A 24,102-nucleotide genomic window follows, 5' to 3' on the forward strand; every position below is an offset into this window, starting at 1 on the left:
TAATATTATAAAGTCGTAAGGGTGTCTGTACGGTAGACCGCACGTCGTAATAAGTACGATTTTCCTATAAAACTGTTACCACTGACCTGAAGTTGACTGTACGTTGGTTTTATATCGCGCAAATAGCTTCACAGATATATATGAAGCTTGTTAGTAATATAGCTTGTACATCAGGATAACATATAGTCAACTTTTAGTTTTTATCTTGGGGTGGAAGAAAATATTTCCTTTGGGACGCGGTAAGAAACCGCAGGCGAAAAATAGGTCTTAAATAAAAGCAAGATGTGTATGGTTAATCGCCTTTATTTTTATGCCAAAATAGGTACAAGTCTGTTGGATGGCATACAATATTATGAATTTATCTGTGTCACAAAAGATATGAAACCCAGCGATCATTTATCTCAATAAGCAATGTCTCTGAGCTTGCTCTTAATATAATTATTATATTTGCCCTAGTATTAACAAGATAAAGACAAATTAGATCTGAACTACAGTATATTCAAAATATTTGAAATAGTCTGAAGTTAATCTTTCCAAAATTCAGCACAGTAATAGTCATGAACAAGCTTTATCATGTGAGTTAATTAATACTAATTGATTACTTGCTAATATTGTTTAGAAAGCCTTACTTTAGACAATACCAATCATTTTGAAAGTACTGTTACACAATTAAGACATTTTTACGAAACAGTAACATTACTAGTGACCATTAATTCTCAATTAAAATTTTAAAACTATGAAGAAATATACAATAAATTATATTCCACACCTTATCATACAAACTAATGATTTAGAGCAATGATTATAAAGTACCACCAGTCATTGACCTATCAGTGAAATATGGTATATCACCATTAGCACTAAAGTTATTATTATAAACTATCACTAGAAAGACTGGGAAAGTATTTACATACCATGAAATAAGCATGAAACTTATTTTATGGGTATAATTATATTGATGACTATGTAGGTACGTTCTGATTGGCCTGGACATTAGGCATTACATGAAAGTGTGTTTACTTGCATTACTCTCACACCACAATACATACTATCTCATAGTGCTTTTGTAATATTATTTTAAATGAATACTTTTTTATACATACAGCTTTACCAATCTAAATGTCCAAGCTGTCAAGCTTTTTTTTATAACTACAATTTCTCTGGTAAGTATATAATCTATAGGTTTTCACATTACAATGCCTGAAGATTAAGGAGTAATATGAAAGAAGGGCAATAGTATTTGTTTTGCTTGGATATTGATAATCAAACATGGCAGTGATAAACTATAAGATGAGATCTAAATTTTACAATGTATTTCAAAGTAGAAATTAGATGTGCTTTTTTCATATAATTTAAGACATTCACATTAGATTTGAGAACCATTAAAGTGCATTACAATATTAATTATAACATATTATACTTGTTTTTAAGGAATGTATCCAATATATTAATGTGTAGCTCTTCACTTAACTTTAGATATTTGAACCAATAGTAAATGCAATTTGCTATTCTGATTGCTTTGACATATCATTACATTCCTAAGAGGGCAAAACTGCAATCACCACTAACAATATCATCAAAAATACGTAAACATGAATTGTTGAATCACAACATCTCAATCAATCTTTACAGTTGAATAAATTTTCCTGACAAATATGCTAGTGCCAATGTATCCCACAGTCCCACAAATAATACCGAGAGCTAAACTGAACAGAGCCATGTAGCCAAAATAGAAGGTAGTCTGAAACAGGCCATACATTTTCGTTTTGAAAAGGAAATAATAGAAAGAGTACAAGTACACATAGATTGCGGTGCTACCTGCTGATAGGAAACTGGTCCATTGCCAACGGTAATCCTCTGCATTTAACAAGAAGTAAGTACACACAATGGTAACACAAATGGTCACTATCATCAGAATTAGGAACACCAGTAACATGAACCCATAAACATAATAAATTTTGTATGCCCAAAAAGAAGTGAAGATAAAGTACATCTCAATAAAGATTGAACCAAAGGGTAATATGCCTCCAACTATAATGATTACAAAAGGCTCCATAAACCATTTCTTTTCTGGAATAGGTCTAGGAACTGCGTTTATACGACACGGGTAGTCTGGCTGACCTGCTAAATTGCGACCAAGCACAGTTCCAACAAGAGTTAGAGGCAATATAACAAAAGTACAAATAGACATGACAGCTATCATACTACCAAACGGTATAGCTCTTGATGCATGGTAATACATGGCAATAAAGTTTATAAAGAAAGCTGTTCCACAAACAAGTACAGGTAATAAAAATGCTGATAGTAACATCTGTTTAATCCACAGTTTGCCACCCATCCTTGCATAAAGAGATCCTCCAAAATATCCGTTAACTGGAGATGTAGCTGCATATATAAATATTGCTGTGGACAGCAATGATCCCCTTTCAGTGTAGAGTTCCCCAAATATAGTAAATATTATAACTGCCAGAGTAACCACCGTCAGCTGATATCCAGATCCAATCAGTGCTGAGAACACTGGCAGATGAGGAACTGGTCTGAAGACATCACCGTGAACTTGTTTCCAACCATATTCATCACCGAGATCCTTTTCTAAATCATCAAGATCATCATCCTTTGAATATCGTGCATAGTCCTTGCGAAGTGTTCTCATGAGAATCATTGAAACAAGGCCTACTAAAAATATCACCATCATAAAACTGTTGAAGATACTGAACCAATGAATGCGGTGTTGAAAGAAATTTGGGTCCAAATATTTATCAAACCTATCTTCAAAGTGTATATCGCTTTTCTTCCAGTTTACTTCATAAGTGAATGGAATTTTTGCGTCGGGTGTAAGTCGTTCTTTATTTTCAGCTGTGAGGTTTACTTCTACGATTCTATTTCCATTGTACCCAATGTCGAATTTTTTATGAGTCCAAATATAATAATGGTCACCATCAATTTCGCCAACAGTTCCCCAAATTGGCAGATCATCAATATACATCTGGTACCAGTAGTGATTCTTCACGGCATAAACAAGTGCTTTGTAAGATTGGTCATTCAATTCAATGGCACAGAATTGTTGTGCCGGTACATTATCCTTATAGGTAATGTCCAGACCACTGAATTCTAGTTCAACCCCTTGGAGCGCTTCAGATAAAGTCTCATGGTAATGTCCAATAGTCACTTTAGTACCTACGCAGAAAGGTAATGAAAAATATGCATACGTCTCCTGGCGATTGTGATACGGACCCACTGTATTCATCCACAGAACAACTTGATCTCCATCTTTATATGTATGCGTATGTTCGTCACAATTAACTATAGTCCAAAAAATAAATAGTAAATAAAAATATTTCATTTTTATGCAGCAAATAACTTCTTAAAACCAATTAAAGTACAAATAAAATAAACATAACACGTATGTGAAATGCCGATGTCGGACATCTATGGTCTAAAGTTGCCATCAAGCAAAAAATGTGAAATAATTCTAAGCTCGATGGTGAAAACGAGTAGTCGAGAAACGTCAGAGGATTTTTATTAGGAGCAAACGAGACGATCAATTGCGCGAAATTACCAATTTTGTATTTACTTTATAAAGATAATATTGAAAATACTTAAATAATTCTTGCACGATGCTACTATAGTTTTGAGGGTCACCTTTTATACCAACAAAAATCGTTAATCTACGAGGCCGAGTGATTATCAATGTACACTTTATTTTACACCATAGTCACGAGCACTGGCCAGTACATTTTGAATCACATGCTGCTTCTATGAACTTCTGAGTCGATCTATTATTATCTGACTGTTAAATGAAAAGTCAGTATTCCTAAAAAAATGTCTGAGTTGAAAGAGGGACTGTAGAGTGTAGACTGAGGTTCTATATAGTAGGTAAAGGTTCTATACTCCATCTACGTTTGTACATAAGATTTTAATTGTAGTTTTTAGAACGAAACAAAAAGTGTCAGTGTCTCTGTCAAAAATAAGTATTGACATTTCACGTTGAAGTGTTGTTTGGAGGTTATGTGCATGTTTATATTCCTTCTTTTTTAGACTATTAAAAATGGAAATAGACCTGCCTAGTTGCGTTCAAGCTAGACTTAAGTCCGACACTGGTGAAGAGACAGGAAGTCCTTTAGACCTTCCTCTTAATATAACTAGAGATCAACTACAACTGATATGTAATGCCCTATTACAAGAAGTAAGTTCGTGATTCCCTTTTCATGTTATTTCACGAGTTATTTCATGATCAGTTAACTCAAAAAATATTCAAACATGAGCATATATTCAAAACATTGATTACAACGTTTTGTGTTTCTCACTACTGTCAACATAATTTGTTAACCTTGTGTATGTACCTGCAATGGGCATGCATATTAGAAATGATATAGTCAAGAAACTTATTTCGTATTTTATACTATTGCTGCTATTGGTGTGCATAAAATATATTAACTTTTATTTCAGGAAGACAAGCCATTCTTATTTTTTGTCAAAGATGTTGAAATAACTAACAGCCTAAAAGATGCCCTTGATATTGAAAGTTTGAACTCTGAAGAAGTTGTTGAAATCATATATCAGCAGCAAGCCGTGTTTAGAGTAAGACCAGTCACCAGATGCACAAGGTCAGTGTACATTAGAATTATAAAATATTTAAGTTATTCATTTCATTCGGTTAAATTTACTGGCAACACAATATTTTATACGTGTGGCAACACCTTGATTGGCTTGTTAATTTTTTTTATTTTTCAGTTCAATACCTGGCCATGCAGAAGCAGTGATATCAACAAGTTTCAGTCCCTCTGGGAAGCAGCTGGCAAGTGGTTCAGGAGACACCACTGTAAGATTTTGGGACTTAAGTACACAAACACCACTACATGTATGTAAAGGTAAGTTAAATTAATTAAAAAAAAAAATGTTATTACACAAATCATTGTAAAAAATAAAATGAACATGTACAGACAACAGCACATCAACCTACCTCAATCTGTCAGCTTCAAAGATTTTCAATCTTATCACAATGTACAAAGGTTTTTATTAGATTGGCATAAATTTATATTATTGGGTTAGTGTGTAGCAAAGGGTGTGCAAGGCTTTTGGGACTTAGAAAATTTTTCATAAAAAATGAAAATTTCTGAAAATGTCTAGTTTTTCATTTCTATCGTATAGAATACTTAAAAATAAGACGAAAACCGTCTGGGCACCTTTTGTCTAGGACCAACGGTTCACCTGAAAATGAGCACTGAAGGTCATTGTAAACAAAGGCAAAGTCGACGGAGCCCCGCTACGCGGGTCTCCTACTTCTGGGTGGTTTAAAAAAAAATAACCACGAAGGGGATGGCGGGGTCTTGCAGACCCCGCCATCCCCTTCGAACCTAACCTGTCCGAGTCGGGGTTGCCCTAAGTCGGGGTGTCCATAGTCGACGGAGCCCCGTTACGCGGGGCTCCTTGGTCCTAGACAAAAAGTGCCCAGATGGTTTTCGTCTTATTTTTAGGTATTCTATACGATGGAAATGAAAAACTAGACATTTTCAGAAATTTTCATTTTTTATGAAAAATTTTCTAAGTCCCAAAAGCCTTGCACACCCTTTGCTACACTCCAACCCCTTTCCATTGATACCCCACACGGGTATGTACATCGAAAAAAAAAATTTCATCCCTCAGTTACATGTATGGGGGGCCCCACCCCCAATTCTTTTTTTTACTATTTAGTGTCATATTTTTGTAGCGGTTCATACAACACATATTCCCATCAAATTTCATCACTGTAGTACTTATAGTTTCCGAGTAAATCGGCTGTGACAGACGGACAGACGGACAGACGGACATGACGAAACTATAAGGGTTCCGTTTTTGCCATTTTGGCTACGGAACCCTAAAAAAGTGTAAAAAAAAATGTAATGTCAGTTGTTGTAAAAAGCTTGTTATGTGTGAATTTATAAAATTAAATATATAATTGGACCCTCTTGAAGACTTTTAGTATCCATTTGACGTCGGAGGATATGGAAAATTTTACAACTAAAATTCAAATCGGTCAGCTCAAAGGCAGTGAAAATTGGGCTAGTTACATGGAAGTATAAAGTTTCCGTAATGTTGCGTGGCACAGAAGGCGCCATGGAGGCAGCAGAAGGAAAGCTTCGGAAGCCGATTTTAGGAACAGGCGATGGTGCTGTGATGGCCTATAACTCAGAGTTATTGAAGTATAGAAAGGCAGACAGCAACGCTCTGCTCATAATGACCAGTAACATGACCGAAGAGACGCTGATGAAAGTCATGAGGTTCGAGACAGCACATGAAGTCTGGGAGGAACTTCATAGATTATTTGATGGACAGTCCGAAGATCGCGCATACACGTTATGCATGCAGTTTTTCAGCTATAAAAATAGTTCGGGGGATGTGTCGACAATGATGTCAAAACTGAAGAACATCTGGAACAATTTGAATGCCGAAATTTTGAAGACTGATCCTAATATGAAGTTACCAGATATGTTTTTGATTTGTAAAATTTTGGATTCCCTCGATGAAAAATTTTTCAACTTCAAATCTAGCTGGATGCTGTTGAACAAACAGGAGAGGACCATAGAAACACTAACAGCACAACTCTGTGGGTACGAGAGGGCACTAGGTAATCACAAAGAAGAGACTGAAGAAGTGCTCGCCTCTACCTCTAAGCCGCAGCTAAAAATAAAATCCAGAGACGAGAATTTGAGGTGTAGGTACTGTTCACAAAAGGGACACCGCATCAAGAACTGCAAGCAGTGGATACAAGATGGCAGACCGAAGAAACCACCTTCACAGTCTACGTCGACGAAGCAGCAAGTGCAGAATATTACGCTAATGATATATACTTGCTCAGAGGATAAAGATGCAGAACATTGGTATGTGGACAATGGTGCCACAACTCACGTAACCAATAGGGAAGATATATTCATAAATTATGAGGACTTTGGGTCGAACCACACCGTAACGACGGCAGACGGCACCGTAGTTCCTGCAAAAGGGAAAGGGTCTGTGGTGGTTGAAACAAATGTTAACGGCAAAATTATGAAGCTTACCCTAAGTGATGTCTGGTATGTGCCAAAACTAACGAAAAATCTGCTATCTATGTTAGCTGCACAGGACAAACTGCGAAACAGTACATTTATTTCCACAACTAAAGAGTGCAGATTGGAACTAAATGGTCAGGTTATTGCAGTAGGTAACAGGGAACATAATGGTGGACTGTATAAGTTACAGATGAAGACAGTTCTACCGAGTAAACCTGTACAAATTAATGCTGTTGATCCATCATGCTTACTCCAGCTATATCATGAGAGGTTTGGTCACCAGAACAAGAAGTACATTAAAGATCTTGTTAAGAGGGAACTGGGGATTAATCTAAATCTAGAGAGTGATATACAGTGCGAAGGATGCATCTATAACTTCAGTCGCTGTGCTTTACACAGCGACTGAAGTTTGGCAAGAGAGAAAGAGCTAATATGCCTGGAGAGCTGGTACACGCTGATATATGCGGACCATTCCCGGAGAGCTATGGCAAACATCTCTATTTTGTTCTTTTTAAAGATGATTACTCCGCGTTTCGTCACGTTTTCTTCATTCGCAACAAAAGTGAAGTAAAGGACAGGCTAATTCAATTCTTAAAAGAAGCTAAAAACGCTGGACATATAGTTAGAACATTATTGAGCGATAATGGTGGCGAGTTCGACAATAAAGCTGTTCGAGATATTCTTAACAAGCAGGGAATAATCCAGCGACTCACGATGCCATACACCCCTGAGCAAAATGGGTGCGCAGAACGAGAGAACAGGACTTTAGTAGAAACCGCTCGATCATACATGCACTCGGGACAGGAGTTTCCACAAGCCTTGTGGGCAGAGCTTATTAATACAGCTGCTTATGTTCTCAATCGCACTGGACCCACTAGAGAAGCAGGGAAAGTACCGTATGAGCTTTGGCATAAGAAGAAGCCGAAGATCTCTCACTTGCGTGTAATTGGTAGTGAATGTTACTTCCACATTCCTAAGCAGAAAAGGAAGAAGCTACAGAAGAAAGCTATTAAGGGCAGACTTATTAGATACGATAACGACGATGGGTATCGCATCTGGAATGGAAAAAAGACCGAAAGATCTAGAGATGTCATATTTAGTCCAAGAATCGAATTGAGAATCCCAACTGCATTGCCAAGTCTTCAAGAAGAAATGGATTTACCACCAACTAATGAACCAAGTAGCAGTGAGACAGAGGGAGATTTCGATCTGATAGAGACAGAGGGAGTGATCTTATCGGAAGATGTTCCAACGCAGATAAGTTCACCAATAAGAGAGCCAGAAACTCGTGATAATGAGACTAATGAATGTGCTCTAGAGGGAGAGTATGATACAGCTAACAATGACGAGGCTGTATCAGGAGATCATGTTCAAGATACTTCAGAAGCAGATCAAGCAGAAGAGTTTATTGATGCTCAAGAGGAGATTAGAGAACCTGAAGTTCACAGGTATAATTTGAGAGACCGTTCAACTCTTAGACCTCCACAGCGGATGAAGGATTATATCTGCCTCATTGACTCTGATCACTTTCCAGAGTCTTACGAAGAAGACTTGGGAAGAGAAGACAGAGATGAGTGGCTGAAGGCATTAAACACCGAAATGAAATCGCTATTGGAAAACAATGTATGGAGTCTATGTGAACTACCGCCCAACAGGAAGGCACTACCATGTAAATGGATCTTTACTAAGGCAGTTCCCAGACCTCGGCTACTGGATTTACGACAGAGGATTGGGATGCATTAGCCACACAAATACTTCTCATCAATTAGGGAAAGTATTATTGTATGTACAACCTCTTTGGTTTAGGTACAAAAATTGATAGAAGAAAAAAGTGTAAAAAAAAAATGTAATGTCAGTGGTTGTAAAAAGCTTGTTATGTGTGAATTTATAAAATTAAATATATAATTGGACCCTCTTGAAGACTTTAAGACTTTTAGTATCCATTTGACGTCGGAGGATTTTTATTCCACCAATTACGCATCTGCATTAATTTATAGATTTTGGTAAATTGACCTGGCATCTGTACATATATTCTTATATAGTAGATATTTACTAATATTATAGTAATTCATTATCATCACTAGGTCATGCCAACTGGGTCCTCTGCATAAGCTGGTCACCAGATGGATTGAAATTGGCTTCAGCATGCAAGCAAGGCAGAGTGATGCTATGGGATCCAAGCACTGGCAATCAAATTGGAAAAACTATGATAGGACATAAACAGTGGGTCACAGCACTTAGTTGGGAACCTTACCACAGGTAACATATTGATTTATACAGCAACATACAAATAAAGTAATAGTTTAAATACATTGGAAGACACACTTATAAAGGTACATAAAAATTATTACTAAAGTTTTCTAACACAGCTATGATGTGTTCAAGCATGAAGTTTCAGTTCATATCTTCCAGCTCCATCATCAGATCAGTTCATCAGTACCATATTATTGTATTCTCATTACAACTACACACAGCTGTAAATTTTCATAATGCTACAATCCTTGGTTGGAAGTTATTCCATTACATGGTTACATACAGTTCAACCCAATAAAAGCGTGTTAAAAATTAACTTAAATATTCACAATATATTACAGGAATCCAGAATGTAGAAAACTGGCAAGTTCATCTAAAGATGGTGATGTCAGGATATGGGATACAGTAACATGTCTGACAATATTAAGTCTCACTGGACACTCAAAAGCCGTCACTTGTGTTAAATGGGGTGGCAATGGTCTTATCTACACTTCATCTCAAGATAGGACAATTAAGGTTGGTCTTCTTTAATTTGCTCATATTCCTGATGAAATACACAGTATGGATAACACTGTTAGTGTTAGTTTATATTTATTTAGACTTAAATATAGGTCTGATCTTTTGTAATAACTGAAACTAAGCAATGTTTAGTCAATAAAGTAGGCCAGCAGAAGTGGCTAATCTTATCTCTGACAGCCTGAAAGTATTATAAATTAAAAAAAACTGTGCTATTAAAGGTGTGGAGAGCTGATGATGGAGTACTCTGCAGGACTTTGGAAGGCCATGCTCACTGGGTGAACACACTGGCGTTGAGCACTGATTATGTACTCCGCACTGGGCCTTTCCATCCAGTCACTGATCAACAATTCAATGTTGATGACAGTAAGTCCTCATTAAAGTATAGAAACATCAAAATTAAAAAAAAAAACGGCCAAGTGCGAGTCAGACTCGCGCATGAAGAATTCCGTACCATTATTTAAAATGAGCAAAAAAACACGTTTGTTATATGTATAGTCTGTTTTTTAATCTCGTAGACTAAATTGACACTTGCAAAATGTCAAACTTACAAATAATGTTGCTAGCTTTTTTTGTGCAGTGTTGTACTTACGGCACCGGTTTGTTGAATCGTAACTTTTTATCTATAATAGACGAATTTAATATTCATTCAAAGTTTTATATTTACAATTCACGTACGTACACACGGCTGCACGACGTGCTACAAACTGCCAGGGATATCTGACCACGCAACGCCATGCGTAATCATCAAGAATAAGCCCATTATTTCAGGATGACTTATTGTAAAAAAACGATACTTGATTTTATTAACGCTAAGTATCGGTCGTGCCACATCACTATTTAAGAATTTGCAATGAACTGACCACACTCGTAATGTCAGTTTGTTTAGTCTACGAGATTAAAAAACAGACTATAGCTTTGTGCAACTGACGGTTAGTGATTGAAAGGAAGATTAATAATATATGTACATACAACAACATGCATTAAATAGCATTGCACTCGTACGAGGCCGGGGCGGGTCGCTGCTCGTTAGTAATTTTAATAAATCACTTATAAGCTTAGATTTTGTTTATATTATTTTAGAATCTACCCTCCAACAGCGTGCCCTGGAAAGGTATGAAGCAGTATGCGGAAAAAGCGATGAGCGCTTAGTATCAGGATCGGACGATTTTACACTGTTTCTTTGGTTACCTGAGAAGGAGAAACGTCCTTTAGCCCGAATGACGGGCCACCAACAGCTCATTAATGATGTCAAATTTTCACCAGATACAAGGTAAATATTAATTTACTAATAGAAGGGTAGCATATCTAGAATATAGAAACCAAATCTCACAAACAAGGTCACAAATAGGGCAGTACCCAAATTGCCGGTCTATGCCACGGTGGCGCCGCTCTTGATAAAATTCTTTCTTTTTTTACAGAATTATAGCATCAGCATCATTTGATAAATCTGTGAAGCTATGGGATGCAATCACTGGTAAATTCATAACAACACTGAGAGGACATGTACAAGCAGTGTATATGGTGGCATGGTCAGCTGACTCCAGACTTCTGTTGAGCTCTAGTGCAGACTCTACTTTGAAAGGTATGGTGTGATCCACTATTGAATTAAGTACATGCTACTTTTGAACCAACTTCAAATAAAGCAGGTTCTCAGTTTGACCTGTATGTGTGTATGTTTGAGCGCAATTATCTCACTGTATTGTACGCTCATTTTATTATGTTAATCGACTCGCCAACGCACCACCACACAGGTCGACAGTCTGACAACGACTGACTCCCCACCGCTCGATCCGGTATTTATAACCGAGTGACGTATGCGCACGAGGCGTCATAATAATGACATAACCTATACAATGATGCACATGTACCTGCATACACTACATCTCTCCCTTGTTGTTTTGATTTTAACCTTATTTCAAAAAGTCCAACAATCAAACTCATAAATATTTTGGTAATTTCTTAAAGATCTATCAAACACCTGCAGCACAACAAAACCACGCTATCAGATCCCGATCACACTGCCATCAAACTGATTTACTTTGTTCCGTTTCCATTTCATTTCCCTTTCCATTTAAGGAGACGACAGATATCGGTGATACTGCAGGACACTACATCCCTTCCCTTGTGAAATAAACAAAAATAAAAATCCGTCCCTTTGCAGACGGTAACATACCAGCATCTGCTTCAGGCTCAACAAGACAAATTCGTAGCAGTGATATCAGGCCGGCAAGTTTAACTTCAGGTTTTGTAGCCGCTGTTCCGGCCCTGTATTATATCTACACTAGAGATGATCCGTCCATTTGGCAGACATCCCGCCAATCAGTCCATGTGAAATCAAGCAAGTCTCAAATATTGCTGTACCTTCAGATAATGAGCACTCATCTTGCTTGGTTCGACTTCACTTAAAACTGATACAGAATGCATTGTTCCAAGGTAAAAGATCGGCATTAGGGTACCTCATCAATGCTTTTCACTCATTCAAAACCGTACGAGCCGTACGAGGAAAGTAATCACATAAGATCGTCCCAATTGAATGGTGACCTAGATGGACTGTTTCCAATTTGATGATGACCATATACTTTGTCACCCATTTAATGGTGACCACATACTTTGTCTCCAATTTAATGGCGATCACATATTTTGTCACCAATTTAATGGTTTAAATTGTAGTTCTATGTACGAGTTAAGTACTTTGTGTGCCTTGTAAGCAAGAGAATGCTAACTCAACTAATTTTGGTAATATGTAGTTTTTAATTTGAGAGTGGAATATCAAAGCCTATCATTATCTCAGCAATGTAACAAACAATCTGGTCTTCAACCCTATTGATCAGCGCTGGTACTTTGCACGTTTCTGCTAGTACACTCGCTGAAATTCTGATATAGGCTTTAAATACCCTACATCAATGTATGTCCAATATCTAGTCAAGAAACTGTAAGCTTCTTAGCATTCAACACCCAACATATGAATACCTTACTGCATATAATAGTGCGATAGGAATACTTATATTTCGGTTAGGCATCCAAGAACACTATTATCACCGGACATTGCGTTCTGTAATGTTTGTTTGCTTTTCCTAATGTGGTTTTCAAAAATTTAAGTAGTCAAAGAATTATTATGCTTTGATGGTAAGCTTTTTAGTATCATGGTTACATATTGATTATAACGAAGGTGTAAAGTAACATTACGAATCAGATTTTAACTAATTAGAACCATATTATGCAACGAACGCACTTTAACAGGTGTCACTAACTTTGCACTATATATTTTGAAGCTGTGACATTCTGCATCACCATAAAATAGAAGAGTCCCTGACCCTCAACTCATGCTCTTCTTCCTTTCAACAAGGTGACAGCAGCTCACAAACAGTTTTCTAGTCGATGCAATTTTCCTTTTGCAAAACAACCGCTAACCTTTCTAAAACATCTGTCTACACATAGATAAATGTGGGATTCTAATTCTATATCTCAATTTCATGAGCAGCTATGCTGCTCTCATGTCATACTTGACCTCATCAATTTGATGATCAGCTTTGTGCTGCTTCCATTTTTAATATTTTACGCTTTTCCAATTTCATGACCGCGTATAGGTAACGTAATATTTTTTTTTTTTTTTTTATGTAAGTATAGTTGGCTGCATAAGTATGTTTATAGTTTCGTTCAAAAGCGCTTACCCTTTATTGCAGCTGACTTTATCTACGTTGTTTTAGTTAGACAACCAGAATATAAAAATATTATTATCTTTTATAGGGACAGCACCCAAGTAAATTTTTAAACGATTTGGTGACTAAGGGCAATTTTACTTCCTATACTTTAAGGAACACTTACTCAGATTATATATTGCAGTAGGACTTAGGAACTTAATAATATTTTAGTTATTATTAACCAAATGTCGACGCAACTGTGTAGTTTAATTAGCACAAAAGAGTAATAAATGTCGATAAATGTAAATAGTGATAAAGTTCTTTACCTCTCGTGCGAGTCCAATTGTCTTACGGTAACCTAAGATTGGTGTTCTAAGATCAATTATTATTAACCCTAACGCTATGGACACAAGACATTATTTTGTTAATAGATATCCATCCCACCACCCATATGGATCTTATCTTATGGGATGGGTTGAGGAAATTACACAACTTTATATTACAAGTAGGTGTGCACTTCAAGAATATATTAATGTGATGATTTATTAACTTGAGATCAATAAATGGATTCTATTTCATATATGTTCATATATGGTTATGTTATTCGCCCCTATGGAAGCATATTCTTCCACAACTCTCAATGTACTTATACTGCTTATTGGTACTGCAATACTGTAAAACATAATTTGCAAATAACAATATTATAATGAGGGCCACTTTGTTAAACTATTTGTAAACACCAATGTAAATCAATAAAAAAGAGGCTAAGATACCAATTAAAATTCATTCAAGCCTGAATCTTGAAGGTTTTAAAAGCACACGCAATCATCAACTTTTGAGAACTTGATTGCAACAATCATCCATGAGCTAATCATCATTAGACAGTTCCCAGAGTAAATATCTACATTGGAACTCCTTCCAGGTATCATCCTTAAAAGATTTTTTGTCACAGATGAGAAGGCCCAGTTGGGTAAATGATGATGATGTCCTCCTAGCCGATTATCGGCTACGGCGGCTGTACTCACGTAAGGGGATTAGCCAACTGCGCAGGACATATTATAGTGCACAAGCATTTGCGCAGACACAAGTGCACTCACTGTTCCTTCACTCTCATAACCCGATGGGACGGCAATCCGACACGACCGGAAAGAGATCAGGCGCAGGACCGACATTTACGTGCTTTCCGATGCACGGGTGTATCAATCACCAACTTCCAGGCCCGACCCGGGAATCGAACCCGAGACCTCGTGCTCAGCAGCCGCGCTTGCGACAGCTAGACCAACGAGGCAGTTGGGTAGATAAAGTAGCATTGTCAAATAAATCACAGATTGCTCCAATGCTTAGTTCCATATTCTTTTGATCTAAGAGTTTTATATCAACCTAAAGTACTGAAATTACAATTGTGAGCTAGCATGTTTACCAAAGATTCTATCTATTGGATACCAAAATTTTGATCCACATTTTCCAGCTAGTATTGCTGCTTGTATGCTGTTCTACTGTTCTGTATCTTCTGGAATATCTCTGTTGTATAACAACCTCTTTAATACAGCAAAATAAAGTAAAAGTATTGAAATTATACCTAGGGTGACTGAGCAACTGTTATAATTAACACTATTATGGGTAGGCAACCCACTAGAGGTGTTGGTGGACTTGGATGTTGTGCATAGGTGAATACATACCAGTATAGCTGGGCGAGTTCTTCAACATACATGGCCAACCTACTACGGTCCCTCAATGTGCTGTTTGTTAAACTAGATACCTAGCACATGTTTGTCATTTGTAGAACCGTTGAGTATATAACCCACCAGTTTGTTCTTGTAATATCCTCTATATTGCAAGCACTTGAATTAAGTTAGTTAAGTACCAGAACAATATAGCAGGTATAAGTTGTTGACTAGACTCTGAGAAGTTAAGTTTGGAAGCTTTTTATGATCCAAATCACCGGGCACAGAAAATATAAAAATTATCAAGATTTACTATTTAGTTGTTGCAGTAGTTGACAACTATCGCCAGATAATTTATGCGTGTACAGTCAATTGAATGACCAGTAGACGTTCACTACCGTTAACTGTCAAGCTGTCAATTTAATGACCAGTAGATATAGACTACTGCCAACTGTCAAGCTGTCAATTTAATGACCAGTAGATATAGACTACTGCCAACTGCCAAGCTGTCAATTTAATGACCAGTAGATATACACTACTGCCAACCATCAAGCTGTCAATTCAATGACCAGTAGATATAGACTACTGCCAACAATCAGGCTGTCAATTTAATGACCAGTAGATACACACTACTGCCAACCATCAAGCTGTCAATTCAATGACCAGTAGATATAGACTACTGCCAACAATCAGGCTGTCAATTTAATGACCAGTAGATACACACTACTGCCAACTGTCAAGCTGTCAATCTAATGACCAGTAGATATAGACTACTGCCAACTGCCAAGCTGTCAATTTAATGACCAGTAGATATACACTACTGCCAACCATCAAGCTGTCAATTCAATGACCAGTAGATATAGACTACTGCCAACAATCAGGCTGTCAATTTAATGACCAGTAGATACACACTACTGCCAACCATCAAGCTGTCAATTCAATGACCAGTAGATATAGACTACTGCCAACAATCAGGCTGTCAATTTAATGACCAGTAGATACACACTACTGCCAACTGCCAAGCTGTCAATCTAATGACCAGTAGATACACGCTACTGCCAACTGCCAAGCTGTCAATCTAATGACCAGTAGATATACACTACTGCTAACCGTCAAGCTGTCAATTTAATGACCAGCAGATTTTTGGAATCGAATAGGTCTTTATTTGCTTAGAATGCAGGCACTTACAAAATAGGATTGTAAACAACATAATAAGATCCGTGTACATTCCGCCTTGTTGGCATGCAAGCACAACAATTATTAAACACAATTGATTATAAGGCAAATAGGTTATTGTATTATATCCTCTAGGAAATCCCACCACTGCTAAAGTCGTCTTGACGACAATTCAACAACCAGCAACTTTATATTGCTTCCAATAAATGCCTATTATTGAATAAACTTTGATGCAGGTTTAAGAATGAGTAAACTGATCACCAAGTAATGATTTTGTATTATAAATTACTCATTTGATAAATATTAACACCTGCAATAAATATTGCTACTTCCATTAGAATTGTAGCAAGGTAAACTTAAACAAAGAATTACGTAAAAAGGTTAAAATTTGTTTGCAATTCGGGTGATACATACATGAACATAAAAGTTATGTATACTTTGTCATTCTACTCTCTTCCCTTCCTTCTTTCCTTTTGCACTTTTTAATATGATTGAATATTAACATCGGTCAGAGGTTACTTGTTATCAAAGCTTATTTAGCATACATTAATTTGGTATAGGCATGAATAGGACAAATTATTTAGTATAACCTTGTATATCAAATATTTTTCTGGATCACAGAACTAATAGGTAGTTCAAAATTATAAAAATTAGATAATAGGTAACTGTTGGTCCAAACACTCACGGTTTTATCCTCGTCGCCAATGTATTGTACGCTCATTTTATTATGTTAATCGACTCGCCAACGCACCACCACACAGGTCGACAGTCTGACAACGACTGACTCCCCACCGCTCGATCCGGTATTTATAACCGAGTGACGTATGCGCACGAGGCGTCATAATAATGACATAACCTATACAATGATGCACATGTACCTGCATACACTACACTCACTATTGGCTGAATAGATATTGGAGCGGTTTTTTGTTTGTCAGATTTAGGAGGTTTAGGGTCATTATTATCAAACTTGTTTTTTTTTTGTAAAAAAGTTTAATAATATCTTATTTCTTTTCAGTTTGGAACATGAAAATAAAAAAGCTGGAGTTAGATTTACCAGGGCATGCAGATGAGGTGTTTGCAGTTGATTGGTCACCTGATGGAGCTTATGTAGCTTCAGGAGGCAAAGATAAAGTGTTGAAATTGTAAGTTTTTAAACAGCTTATTTCCCAACCATTTTGTTGACTGTTTTGTTTTAAGGCTATTTACTAACTTAATATTTTTTTTAATTATTTCAGATGGCAGCACTGAATAAGGACAACATTTTCATTGAAGTACAACTTTAATAATATAATAAACTTGTTACAATATTTTTGATAAAATAAAATAAACGAGTTTCACTTAATTTTAATGCTCTTTTTGACATTGGCCTTTATTCCTGAAGCTTCTCCGGCATACCTGGTCATCTCTGTTCTGGGCTCACGGATGGCTCCCTTCCTCCTGATCTTAGCTTTCCTGTATTTAAGCTTATGTTTGACTCTTGGGTTTCTTTGGTCCTTCTTTCTATGAGGAGTCAAGCCCTTGTTTTTAGCAATTTGATATGTAATCTCACGTTTTTCACCAACATCTTCAGGAACAATATCATGTGATGAGCTTGAAGGTTTATTTTCTTCAGTCTCAATTTCATGAGGGGAAGTATCATTATCAGAAAATCCACTCTCTTCAGATTCATCTTGGTTCCTTTGAACATCAACTCCACTGTCAGACTTGAAGAAGTCATTGCTTTCATATTCATTGTCATCATCAGATACTCCAGTATCTTCACCTTCATCCTTTTCTAATGCATTGATCAGTTTCAACTTCTTGGGCGTTGATTCAGGTGACTGTTTTCCAGATTTACGTTTCTTATCTTTATTTAGTTCCTTGATTTCAGTAACATGTAGTTCCAGATTGTTCTTAACTGCCAGAAGTATTTTGTCTATTTGAGGTTTAATGACTTCCAAGTAAATTGGTTCCATTTTGTTTAACATCTGTCTGTACTGGTACAATCTTTTTATAACAGGGTGATTTTGAATATTAATTCTTTGACTTTTGAGGAGTAAATAAAAACTTATATTAGTGCAGTAATTTAAAATAAGATCATAATTCGTTTTAACAAATTTTGAGGCAGGACATGTGGGGAGTTTGCCATCTTTAACAAGCTCTAAGAGAGGATGTAAATCATCTTTTGCTACTGTTAATTTTGTTTTGAAGTCATCAATTAATCCTGCAAATTCTGGGCTTTCTTTCTCAAGAAGCTGCAACTTTTGTCTTTTTGACAACTGGCTTAGGTCACTTTTTATCACAGTTTCTTTTTCCTCAGCATCTGCAACTTGCTTTGTCAAAAAATCAAGAGTGAAATCTTCTTCCCCAAGTTGTTCCAAAAGTCTTTTCTGAATATCCTTTGCTTCTTTCTCTTCCATTAATGCAATTTCTTCATCATTGCCAAAGCCTCCATAGTCTTCATCAACATAATCAGTTGCATAATATGATCCTTTCTTTTTGCCCCAAGCTTTTGAATCCGGTAAATCATCATCAGACTGTTCTTGTCCTTCTACATCACTATCAGCAATGCTAACATCTTTTTCGTTCTCTGACTCGCCAGACTCAGAAAATGCATACATTTCTTCTTCACTTTCCGAATCATGATGTTTTCTCTTCCGTACCTTTTCCAAGAGTTTTTTTTCTTGAGGAGTGTATTCATCTTCCGAATCTGAAGGTTCATAATTACCTTTCATATCAAAGTTGGACTTGACTCTGAAAAAAGAAAATTAAAAACATAAAAAATAAGTTTTGGTTTAATCATTCATCTGGCATGGAATATTCAAATAATAGGAACACAAATAAAAAAAGATAACATAAGTTTTAGATTTACTAAAAGTTCTTTTTTTATCATTTTACTTTATACAATGTGTAAAGTTAAACGTTGGAAAAATAATGGATGGCAGGGTGGACAGATGCAACGTACTTAAATACTTAGTAATTTTTGTAGCTGAAGACCATATGGAATTATATATTGTATTTGACATTACTTACTTTATTTTATCTGCCATGGTCGCTGATCCTGGTTGCAACAATCATAGAAGTACGTTCGCAGGAAGGGACTAAGGTTAGCTACCAGTCCATTCGTCACAAACCCACACCTTTTCAACAGTGTGACTCGTGGAATGAAAGTTACATATAATGCAGCAGTAACTCCGTAACTAAACGCACAGTTAGATAAACTAAATTATATTAAATAAAAGGTGCCTCGTTGTTTTATTAAACTTCAGGGCACGTCGCTCATATCGTGACAATAAAAAAAACGCAATGAATGAATGAAATTGATCAATAGACTAGAAGAAATGACATATTTATTTTTTTCCTCAGCTCTTGAATTTGAATATGTATTTTTTAAGACCCACCTACAGTTACCGCAGGGAATCGTCGTTTTCTACGGTAGTATAATTATACTTCGTGTAATGCAGTTTTCAATCATTCGAATTCCTGAGAGGTTTAAACCAAGAGCTACTTTTACGAAATATAATTATAACTGAAGTAAACTTGAGTAAAACTAGAAAACTTAGAAGTCATAATTAAAAATTGAAAAGTAATTTCTTTTATTTGTATCATACAACGTGACACATCCTTCTGTTCATTAATCATAATATTGTACAGTGTTCCGATCAATCAATGGTGTAGAGATAGACTGTAGATCGTTGAAAATAATTTTTGACATTACAAATATCCATAGACTTCGCGACATCTGAGTTTTTGTTGTATTATATCTGTGGTAAATAAAATGAAGATTTGCAATGCTATGACAGAATTTGTTATACATTTTTTACGCTAATAAAATAACGAAATTAATTACATTTTATTGTATTGTAACATAAATTTGTCATGACATCGTTTTCTAAGAGATGAGTGTCTTCGGGGATTTTCAACGCGTGTGGGTGCAACGTTTTCCAGAGAGTGCTTTACCAGCAGCTTGGGAAGAAGATGTCAGGGCCAATTTGGCTAAACACAAACAAAAAGTTGCTATATTAAGAGAAGAATTGGAGAAAGAAGAGTTTTATGTGGAGTATTTAGAAACATTATTATCAGATGTCGAGAAACATAAAGCCGTCGCACAAGGCAACCGGACGGCTCCGCCCTCGGGGGGTGACGTGAACGATCTCGACGATAAGGCTTCTGATAGCAAGCAGGTAAATCATTCAGATTATGTGACTGTCATAATAAAGGTCTACTTAAGTAAAACACACTTTGAGTATTCCTTGATTTTCCTACAAAATAAAATGATTTTTAATTACTTTCAATTAAACTGTGAATTTTATCTTATTTAAAGTGTTTTAATTCAATTTTGTTGTAAACTTCTTCTAAATTTTCACATGATATTTAGTACTGTCATGAATTGCAATCAAAGCAATTCATTTTAAAAGCACCACAAATTGTAACCAGTTTTAACTTGGAGAATAAAATATTATGGTTCCTGGAACTGTCTCACTTGTACTTTTCCTCTACAGCTTAATTATGTACTACATACGCATTAGGATGATTCATTAAGTCAGCCTTGTCACTCTATCTGAGAATAAAATTGAATGTGTAAAGTTTTAAACCACAGAAATAATAAAAGGCCATTGTTAAGTCAACACAGAAATTATTATAGATAGTATATTCCCACAGTGAGCTTTAGACTCAAGTTAGATGAATTGTACCAAAACCTTTTTTAAATTCATATGTAACAAGTTTTAGATGCTGTCAAAAATGCCAATGAATAAATTTGATTTCATATTCTAATTAGACAAAACAAATATTCAAATATTTAACCTTTTCAAATGTAGATTATCATAAGATAGCTAATTTTCATTGTGTGAACGTGCATAGAGGTGCAACCACTTTAACCTTTGTTGCTTTAAGAATAATATGGAAGTATAGATGTATGAATTTCTATTTGTTGGTCTCTTTATATATACTGTTTTATTAAATAAATGAATTCTGCTACGTTTTTATTTAAATAGAGGTAAACAACATTGATAGGACTACTTACAAAAATTCTGCTTAAAATAAAAGTTCAATTGATCAAGTACAGTTATTGCAAAGCACAATAGACAATAGCGGTCCACAACAAACTTCTTAGACAAGGAATATGCTATCAATAATCATAGACATTGTAGTAAATTGAAGAAATTATAAAAAATCTCCATAACAATATGGACAGGAGAAACTTGAGATCTCTATTCAAAATACTGTATACAACAAAGTATGGAATTTGACACAGCTATAAACAATAAACAACATTAAGATCGGTAAAAAAAACAAACAAACATCCCAATTGAGAAACTCTTCCTTTTTGAGAAGTCTGTTTTGATAGTAACTACAGAAATTGATCATATAACATTAATTTACTGCATTGTTTGCCATGGTCAATGGTGTTTTAGTAAAGTATTACAATGTATGGTTGAGCTTATGCTCATCTACTTGAAATATTCATAACTGTGGTATAAATATTAATGTTATGGAAATATTTTACACACATGAGTGCTAATTAATTAATATTTAATGTTAACTGTTAATTGATTTGTGAAGCGTGTGAAAGTAACAGTATATTTGACCTGCTTCATGGTTGTTTTTGTATCTTGCTACATGAGTGTCTACAAATTGTTATTATACATGCTGTTACAAAAATACCTGTAAATCCGAAAGGGGGTAAATTACCCCTATTAAGTGACAATTAACAATTTTTTTTTAAAGGTTTATCAAAATAATGAATAATAGGAAAGTCAAGTTTGGAAAGAAGCTTCTCATCTTTTTTTAAAAGTACTTTTGCAACACGTTGTATAACTATGTAGAAGTGTGTTGAGTCATCAATGTGTATGTAAAGGAGGTAGATATTATAATAAGGAGTGTTGATTTTGAATATCAATAAGTTCCTTACTAGCGTTTACTATTCTGTTCAATAACAAGACCTGTGAAAACTGATGTGCTCAACTTTAGTTTGTGGTTTAAAAACACAGTGTAGGTAGAAGCACTTATTTTACAGGCCGGTTGAAATACTTTCATTATTAAATTATCTTTCCATATTTTATATTCCAACATTCAAAGGAATATATATCTCTATACTTTTGTGCAAAAATAACCCATTTTAACCAGTAATTTCGAGCAGACCCTGTCATTGTGTTAATTAGTTGAATTTGAGTCAAATGTTGCTCATTGGCATTCATAAAAACTTAATTAAGTGCCCAGTTATTACAGCTATTTAGATTGGTGTTTACATCCTTTTAGTTTATAGTATGAAAGCATTGCTATTCAAGGCTGTATTAGGTTTTAACATTCCATTAATGTAATTAAAGTATGTCCAAATATTGTTGCGGTCTTTCAGCAGATAATGATGATTGTTAATCATTTATTTTTTAGGAGTCTAACTCAGATTCGCTGAAGAAGAGTGAAGTAAGTCTTAACAGCAATAAAAGTGAGGATTCCACACCTGAAACAGCTGAGTGTGAACCCGTGCAGCTCAGAAATAAACCAGTTCGTGTTACTGAGAGGAGTTCAGTGAATCAATGCATCAATGAATTATCAAATCTTGCTGCAGAGGCGGCGCGGAGAAGATGTAATAGTGAAATAGTCCAGAGAACTGACATTAATCAGGATACTAATGGTGATTATTTTACATTTAGTTTGATCAACTTTCAGTCTGTAATATTATCTAAAAAAGTACATTATTTATTTATTTTCACTTTTAAACTGTTGCAACTGTCATAATGTTCTACTGTTTTCTACTGATCCTAGTTAAAACTTAGATTATAACAGTATTCCAACGGCAATGATAATTATTGCAGTAGCAGTAGAACAAACAAGTCCAAATCAAGCCAAAAACCGTCCAACATCACAAACTGGTGATTTTGTAACAGTCATCGAAGTAAATGGTCTGAAATTAGCAGCTTCAAAGAAGTCGGAAGAGTCCCAGCAATCATCAGAGGGCAGTCCTGTTGACCCTGTGGCGATCGCTAAGAAGAAGGTCCCACCTAAGTAAGCATTCTTTGTCTTGTTAAATAGTTATTAATAAAGGTTTTAGATTCAGATATAATTCTTAAGATTATGCATATTAATGAAAATAGATCTCTAATAAATTCTCTATAAGTGTTTTTGACATCAGTAATTTTTGTCTAACATCGATCCTTTGAATACAGGCCTCCACCAAAAGTGTTCAGTAAGCGTGGTGCTTCGCTGCCGGAGACTGGGCTCGCAGAGGACAGCCCGCCTTCCTCGCTGGGGCGTAGAATCCGTAACGCGGAATCACGCGAGTCCATTGCTAGTAGAGCGTCGACGCCCTCCATTAGTGAGAGAGTGAGTATTTATATAAGTCATAGATATGTAAGTCATATGTTACATAAATATATATTTACTGGCTTTTGCTAGCGGTTTCACCCGCATCCCTTGGGAACCTCTGCACGCACCCAGATAAAAAGTAACCTATAGCCTTCCTCGATAAATGGGCTATCTAAAACTGAAATCATTTTTCAAATCGGACCAGCACTTCCTGAGATTTGCGCGTTCAAACATAGTATACATTACATAAATATTTTATTTCTAGGTAAAAAGTTATGAATCCATCAATTCGTTATCGTCGGAGCGTAAGCGTTCTGGTGGGGCGGCTACTCCTCGGTCCATTGATGAGGAAGCTACGTCCACTACGCCGGACTTGGGTGAAGGAACTGACGCAGACAAGTCGGCGCCACTATCCTTGGAGAGTATACCCGCGGCCGTGCCAGGCTCTGAAGACGAACCTTACTATGACCAAGTGCCCGTTGACATCAATGATGGGGAATACGTTTATATACAAGCAGGTGAGTCTAATAT

General features: G+C 36.0%; 4 protein-coding genes across 8 annotated transcripts in view; 2 read left to right on the plus strand and 2 right to left on the minus strand.

Moving 5' to 3' along the window:
- Nucleotides 1–287: 287 nt before the first annotated feature.
- Nucleotides 288–3,459, minus strand: LOC124637705 (transmembrane 9 superfamily member 3). The gene has a single exon (XM_047174325.1). It carries the CDS (start codon nucleotides 3,341–3,343, stop codon nucleotides 1,616–1,618), a length of 1,728 nt encoding a protein of 575 aa, XP_047030281.1. The 5' UTR covers nucleotides 3,344–3,459; the 3' UTR covers nucleotides 288–1,615.
- A 507-nt stretch (nucleotides 3,460–3,966) lies between these two features.
- On the plus strand, nucleotides 3,967–17,626 carry LOC124637446 (notchless protein homolog 1). 2 transcript variants are annotated; one of them, XM_047173935.1, is made up of 10 exons: nucleotides 3,967–4,186; nucleotides 4,450–4,607; nucleotides 4,735–4,871; nucleotides 9,113–9,287; nucleotides 9,623–9,797; nucleotides 10,019–10,163; nucleotides 10,881–11,070; nucleotides 11,219–11,382; nucleotides 17,300–17,426; nucleotides 17,520–17,626. In XM_047173935.1, exons 1-10 carry the CDS (start codon nucleotides 4,049–4,051, stop codon nucleotides 17,530–17,532), a joined length of 1,422 nt encoding a protein of 473 aa, XP_047029891.1. In that variant the 5' UTR covers nucleotides 3,967–4,048; the 3' UTR covers nucleotides 17,533–17,626. The 2 variants fall into 2 exon arrangements, with proteins under 2 accessions (XP_047029891.1, XP_047029892.1); XM_047173936.1 differs by lacking the exon at nucleotides 17,520–17,626 and having other exon boundaries at nucleotides 17,300–17,430.
- Nucleotides 17,545–19,637, minus strand: LOC124637447 (something about silencing protein 10). The gene is made up of 2 exons (XM_047173937.1): nucleotides 19,297–19,637; nucleotides 17,545–19,017 (listed from the first exon to the last, which is right to left on the minus strand). The coding sequence occupies exons 1-2, from the start codon at nucleotides 19,311–19,313 to the stop codon at nucleotides 17,619–17,621; spliced, it is 1,416 nt and encodes a 471-aa protein (XP_047029893.1). The 5' UTR covers nucleotides 19,314–19,637; the 3' UTR covers nucleotides 17,545–17,618.
- Nucleotides 19,638–20,013: 376 nt separating this feature from the next.
- LOC124637870 (active breakpoint cluster region-related protein) overlaps nucleotides 20,014–24,102 on the plus strand; it is a 28,629-nt gene continuing 24,540 nt past the window's right edge. For 2 of the 4 annotated variants that reach the window (XM_047174592.1, XM_047174594.1), the window contains exons 1-5: nucleotides 20,014–20,447; nucleotides 22,657–22,900; nucleotides 23,085–23,271; nucleotides 23,433–23,589; nucleotides 23,837–24,089. In XM_047174592.1, the coding sequence (XP_047030548.1) occupies nucleotides 20,163–20,447; nucleotides 22,657–22,900; nucleotides 23,085–23,271; nucleotides 23,433–23,589; nucleotides 23,837–24,089 (1,126 nt within the window). In that variant the 5' untranslated portion in view covers nucleotides 20,014–20,162. Of the gene's footprint in view, nucleotides 20,448–22,656; nucleotides 22,901–23,081; nucleotides 23,272–23,432; nucleotides 23,590–23,836; nucleotides 24,090–24,102 lie in introns of all 4 variants that reach the window. The other 2 variants (XM_047174590.1, XM_047174593.1) reach the window with 2 other exon arrangements.

Source organism: Helicoverpa zea, chromosome 16 (genome assembly GCF_022581195.2).
Source record: "Helicoverpa zea isolate HzStark_Cry1AcR chromosome 16, ilHelZeax1.1, whole genome shotgun sequence".
NCBI lineage: Eukaryota > Metazoa > Arthropoda > Insecta > Lepidoptera > Noctuidae > Helicoverpa > Helicoverpa zea.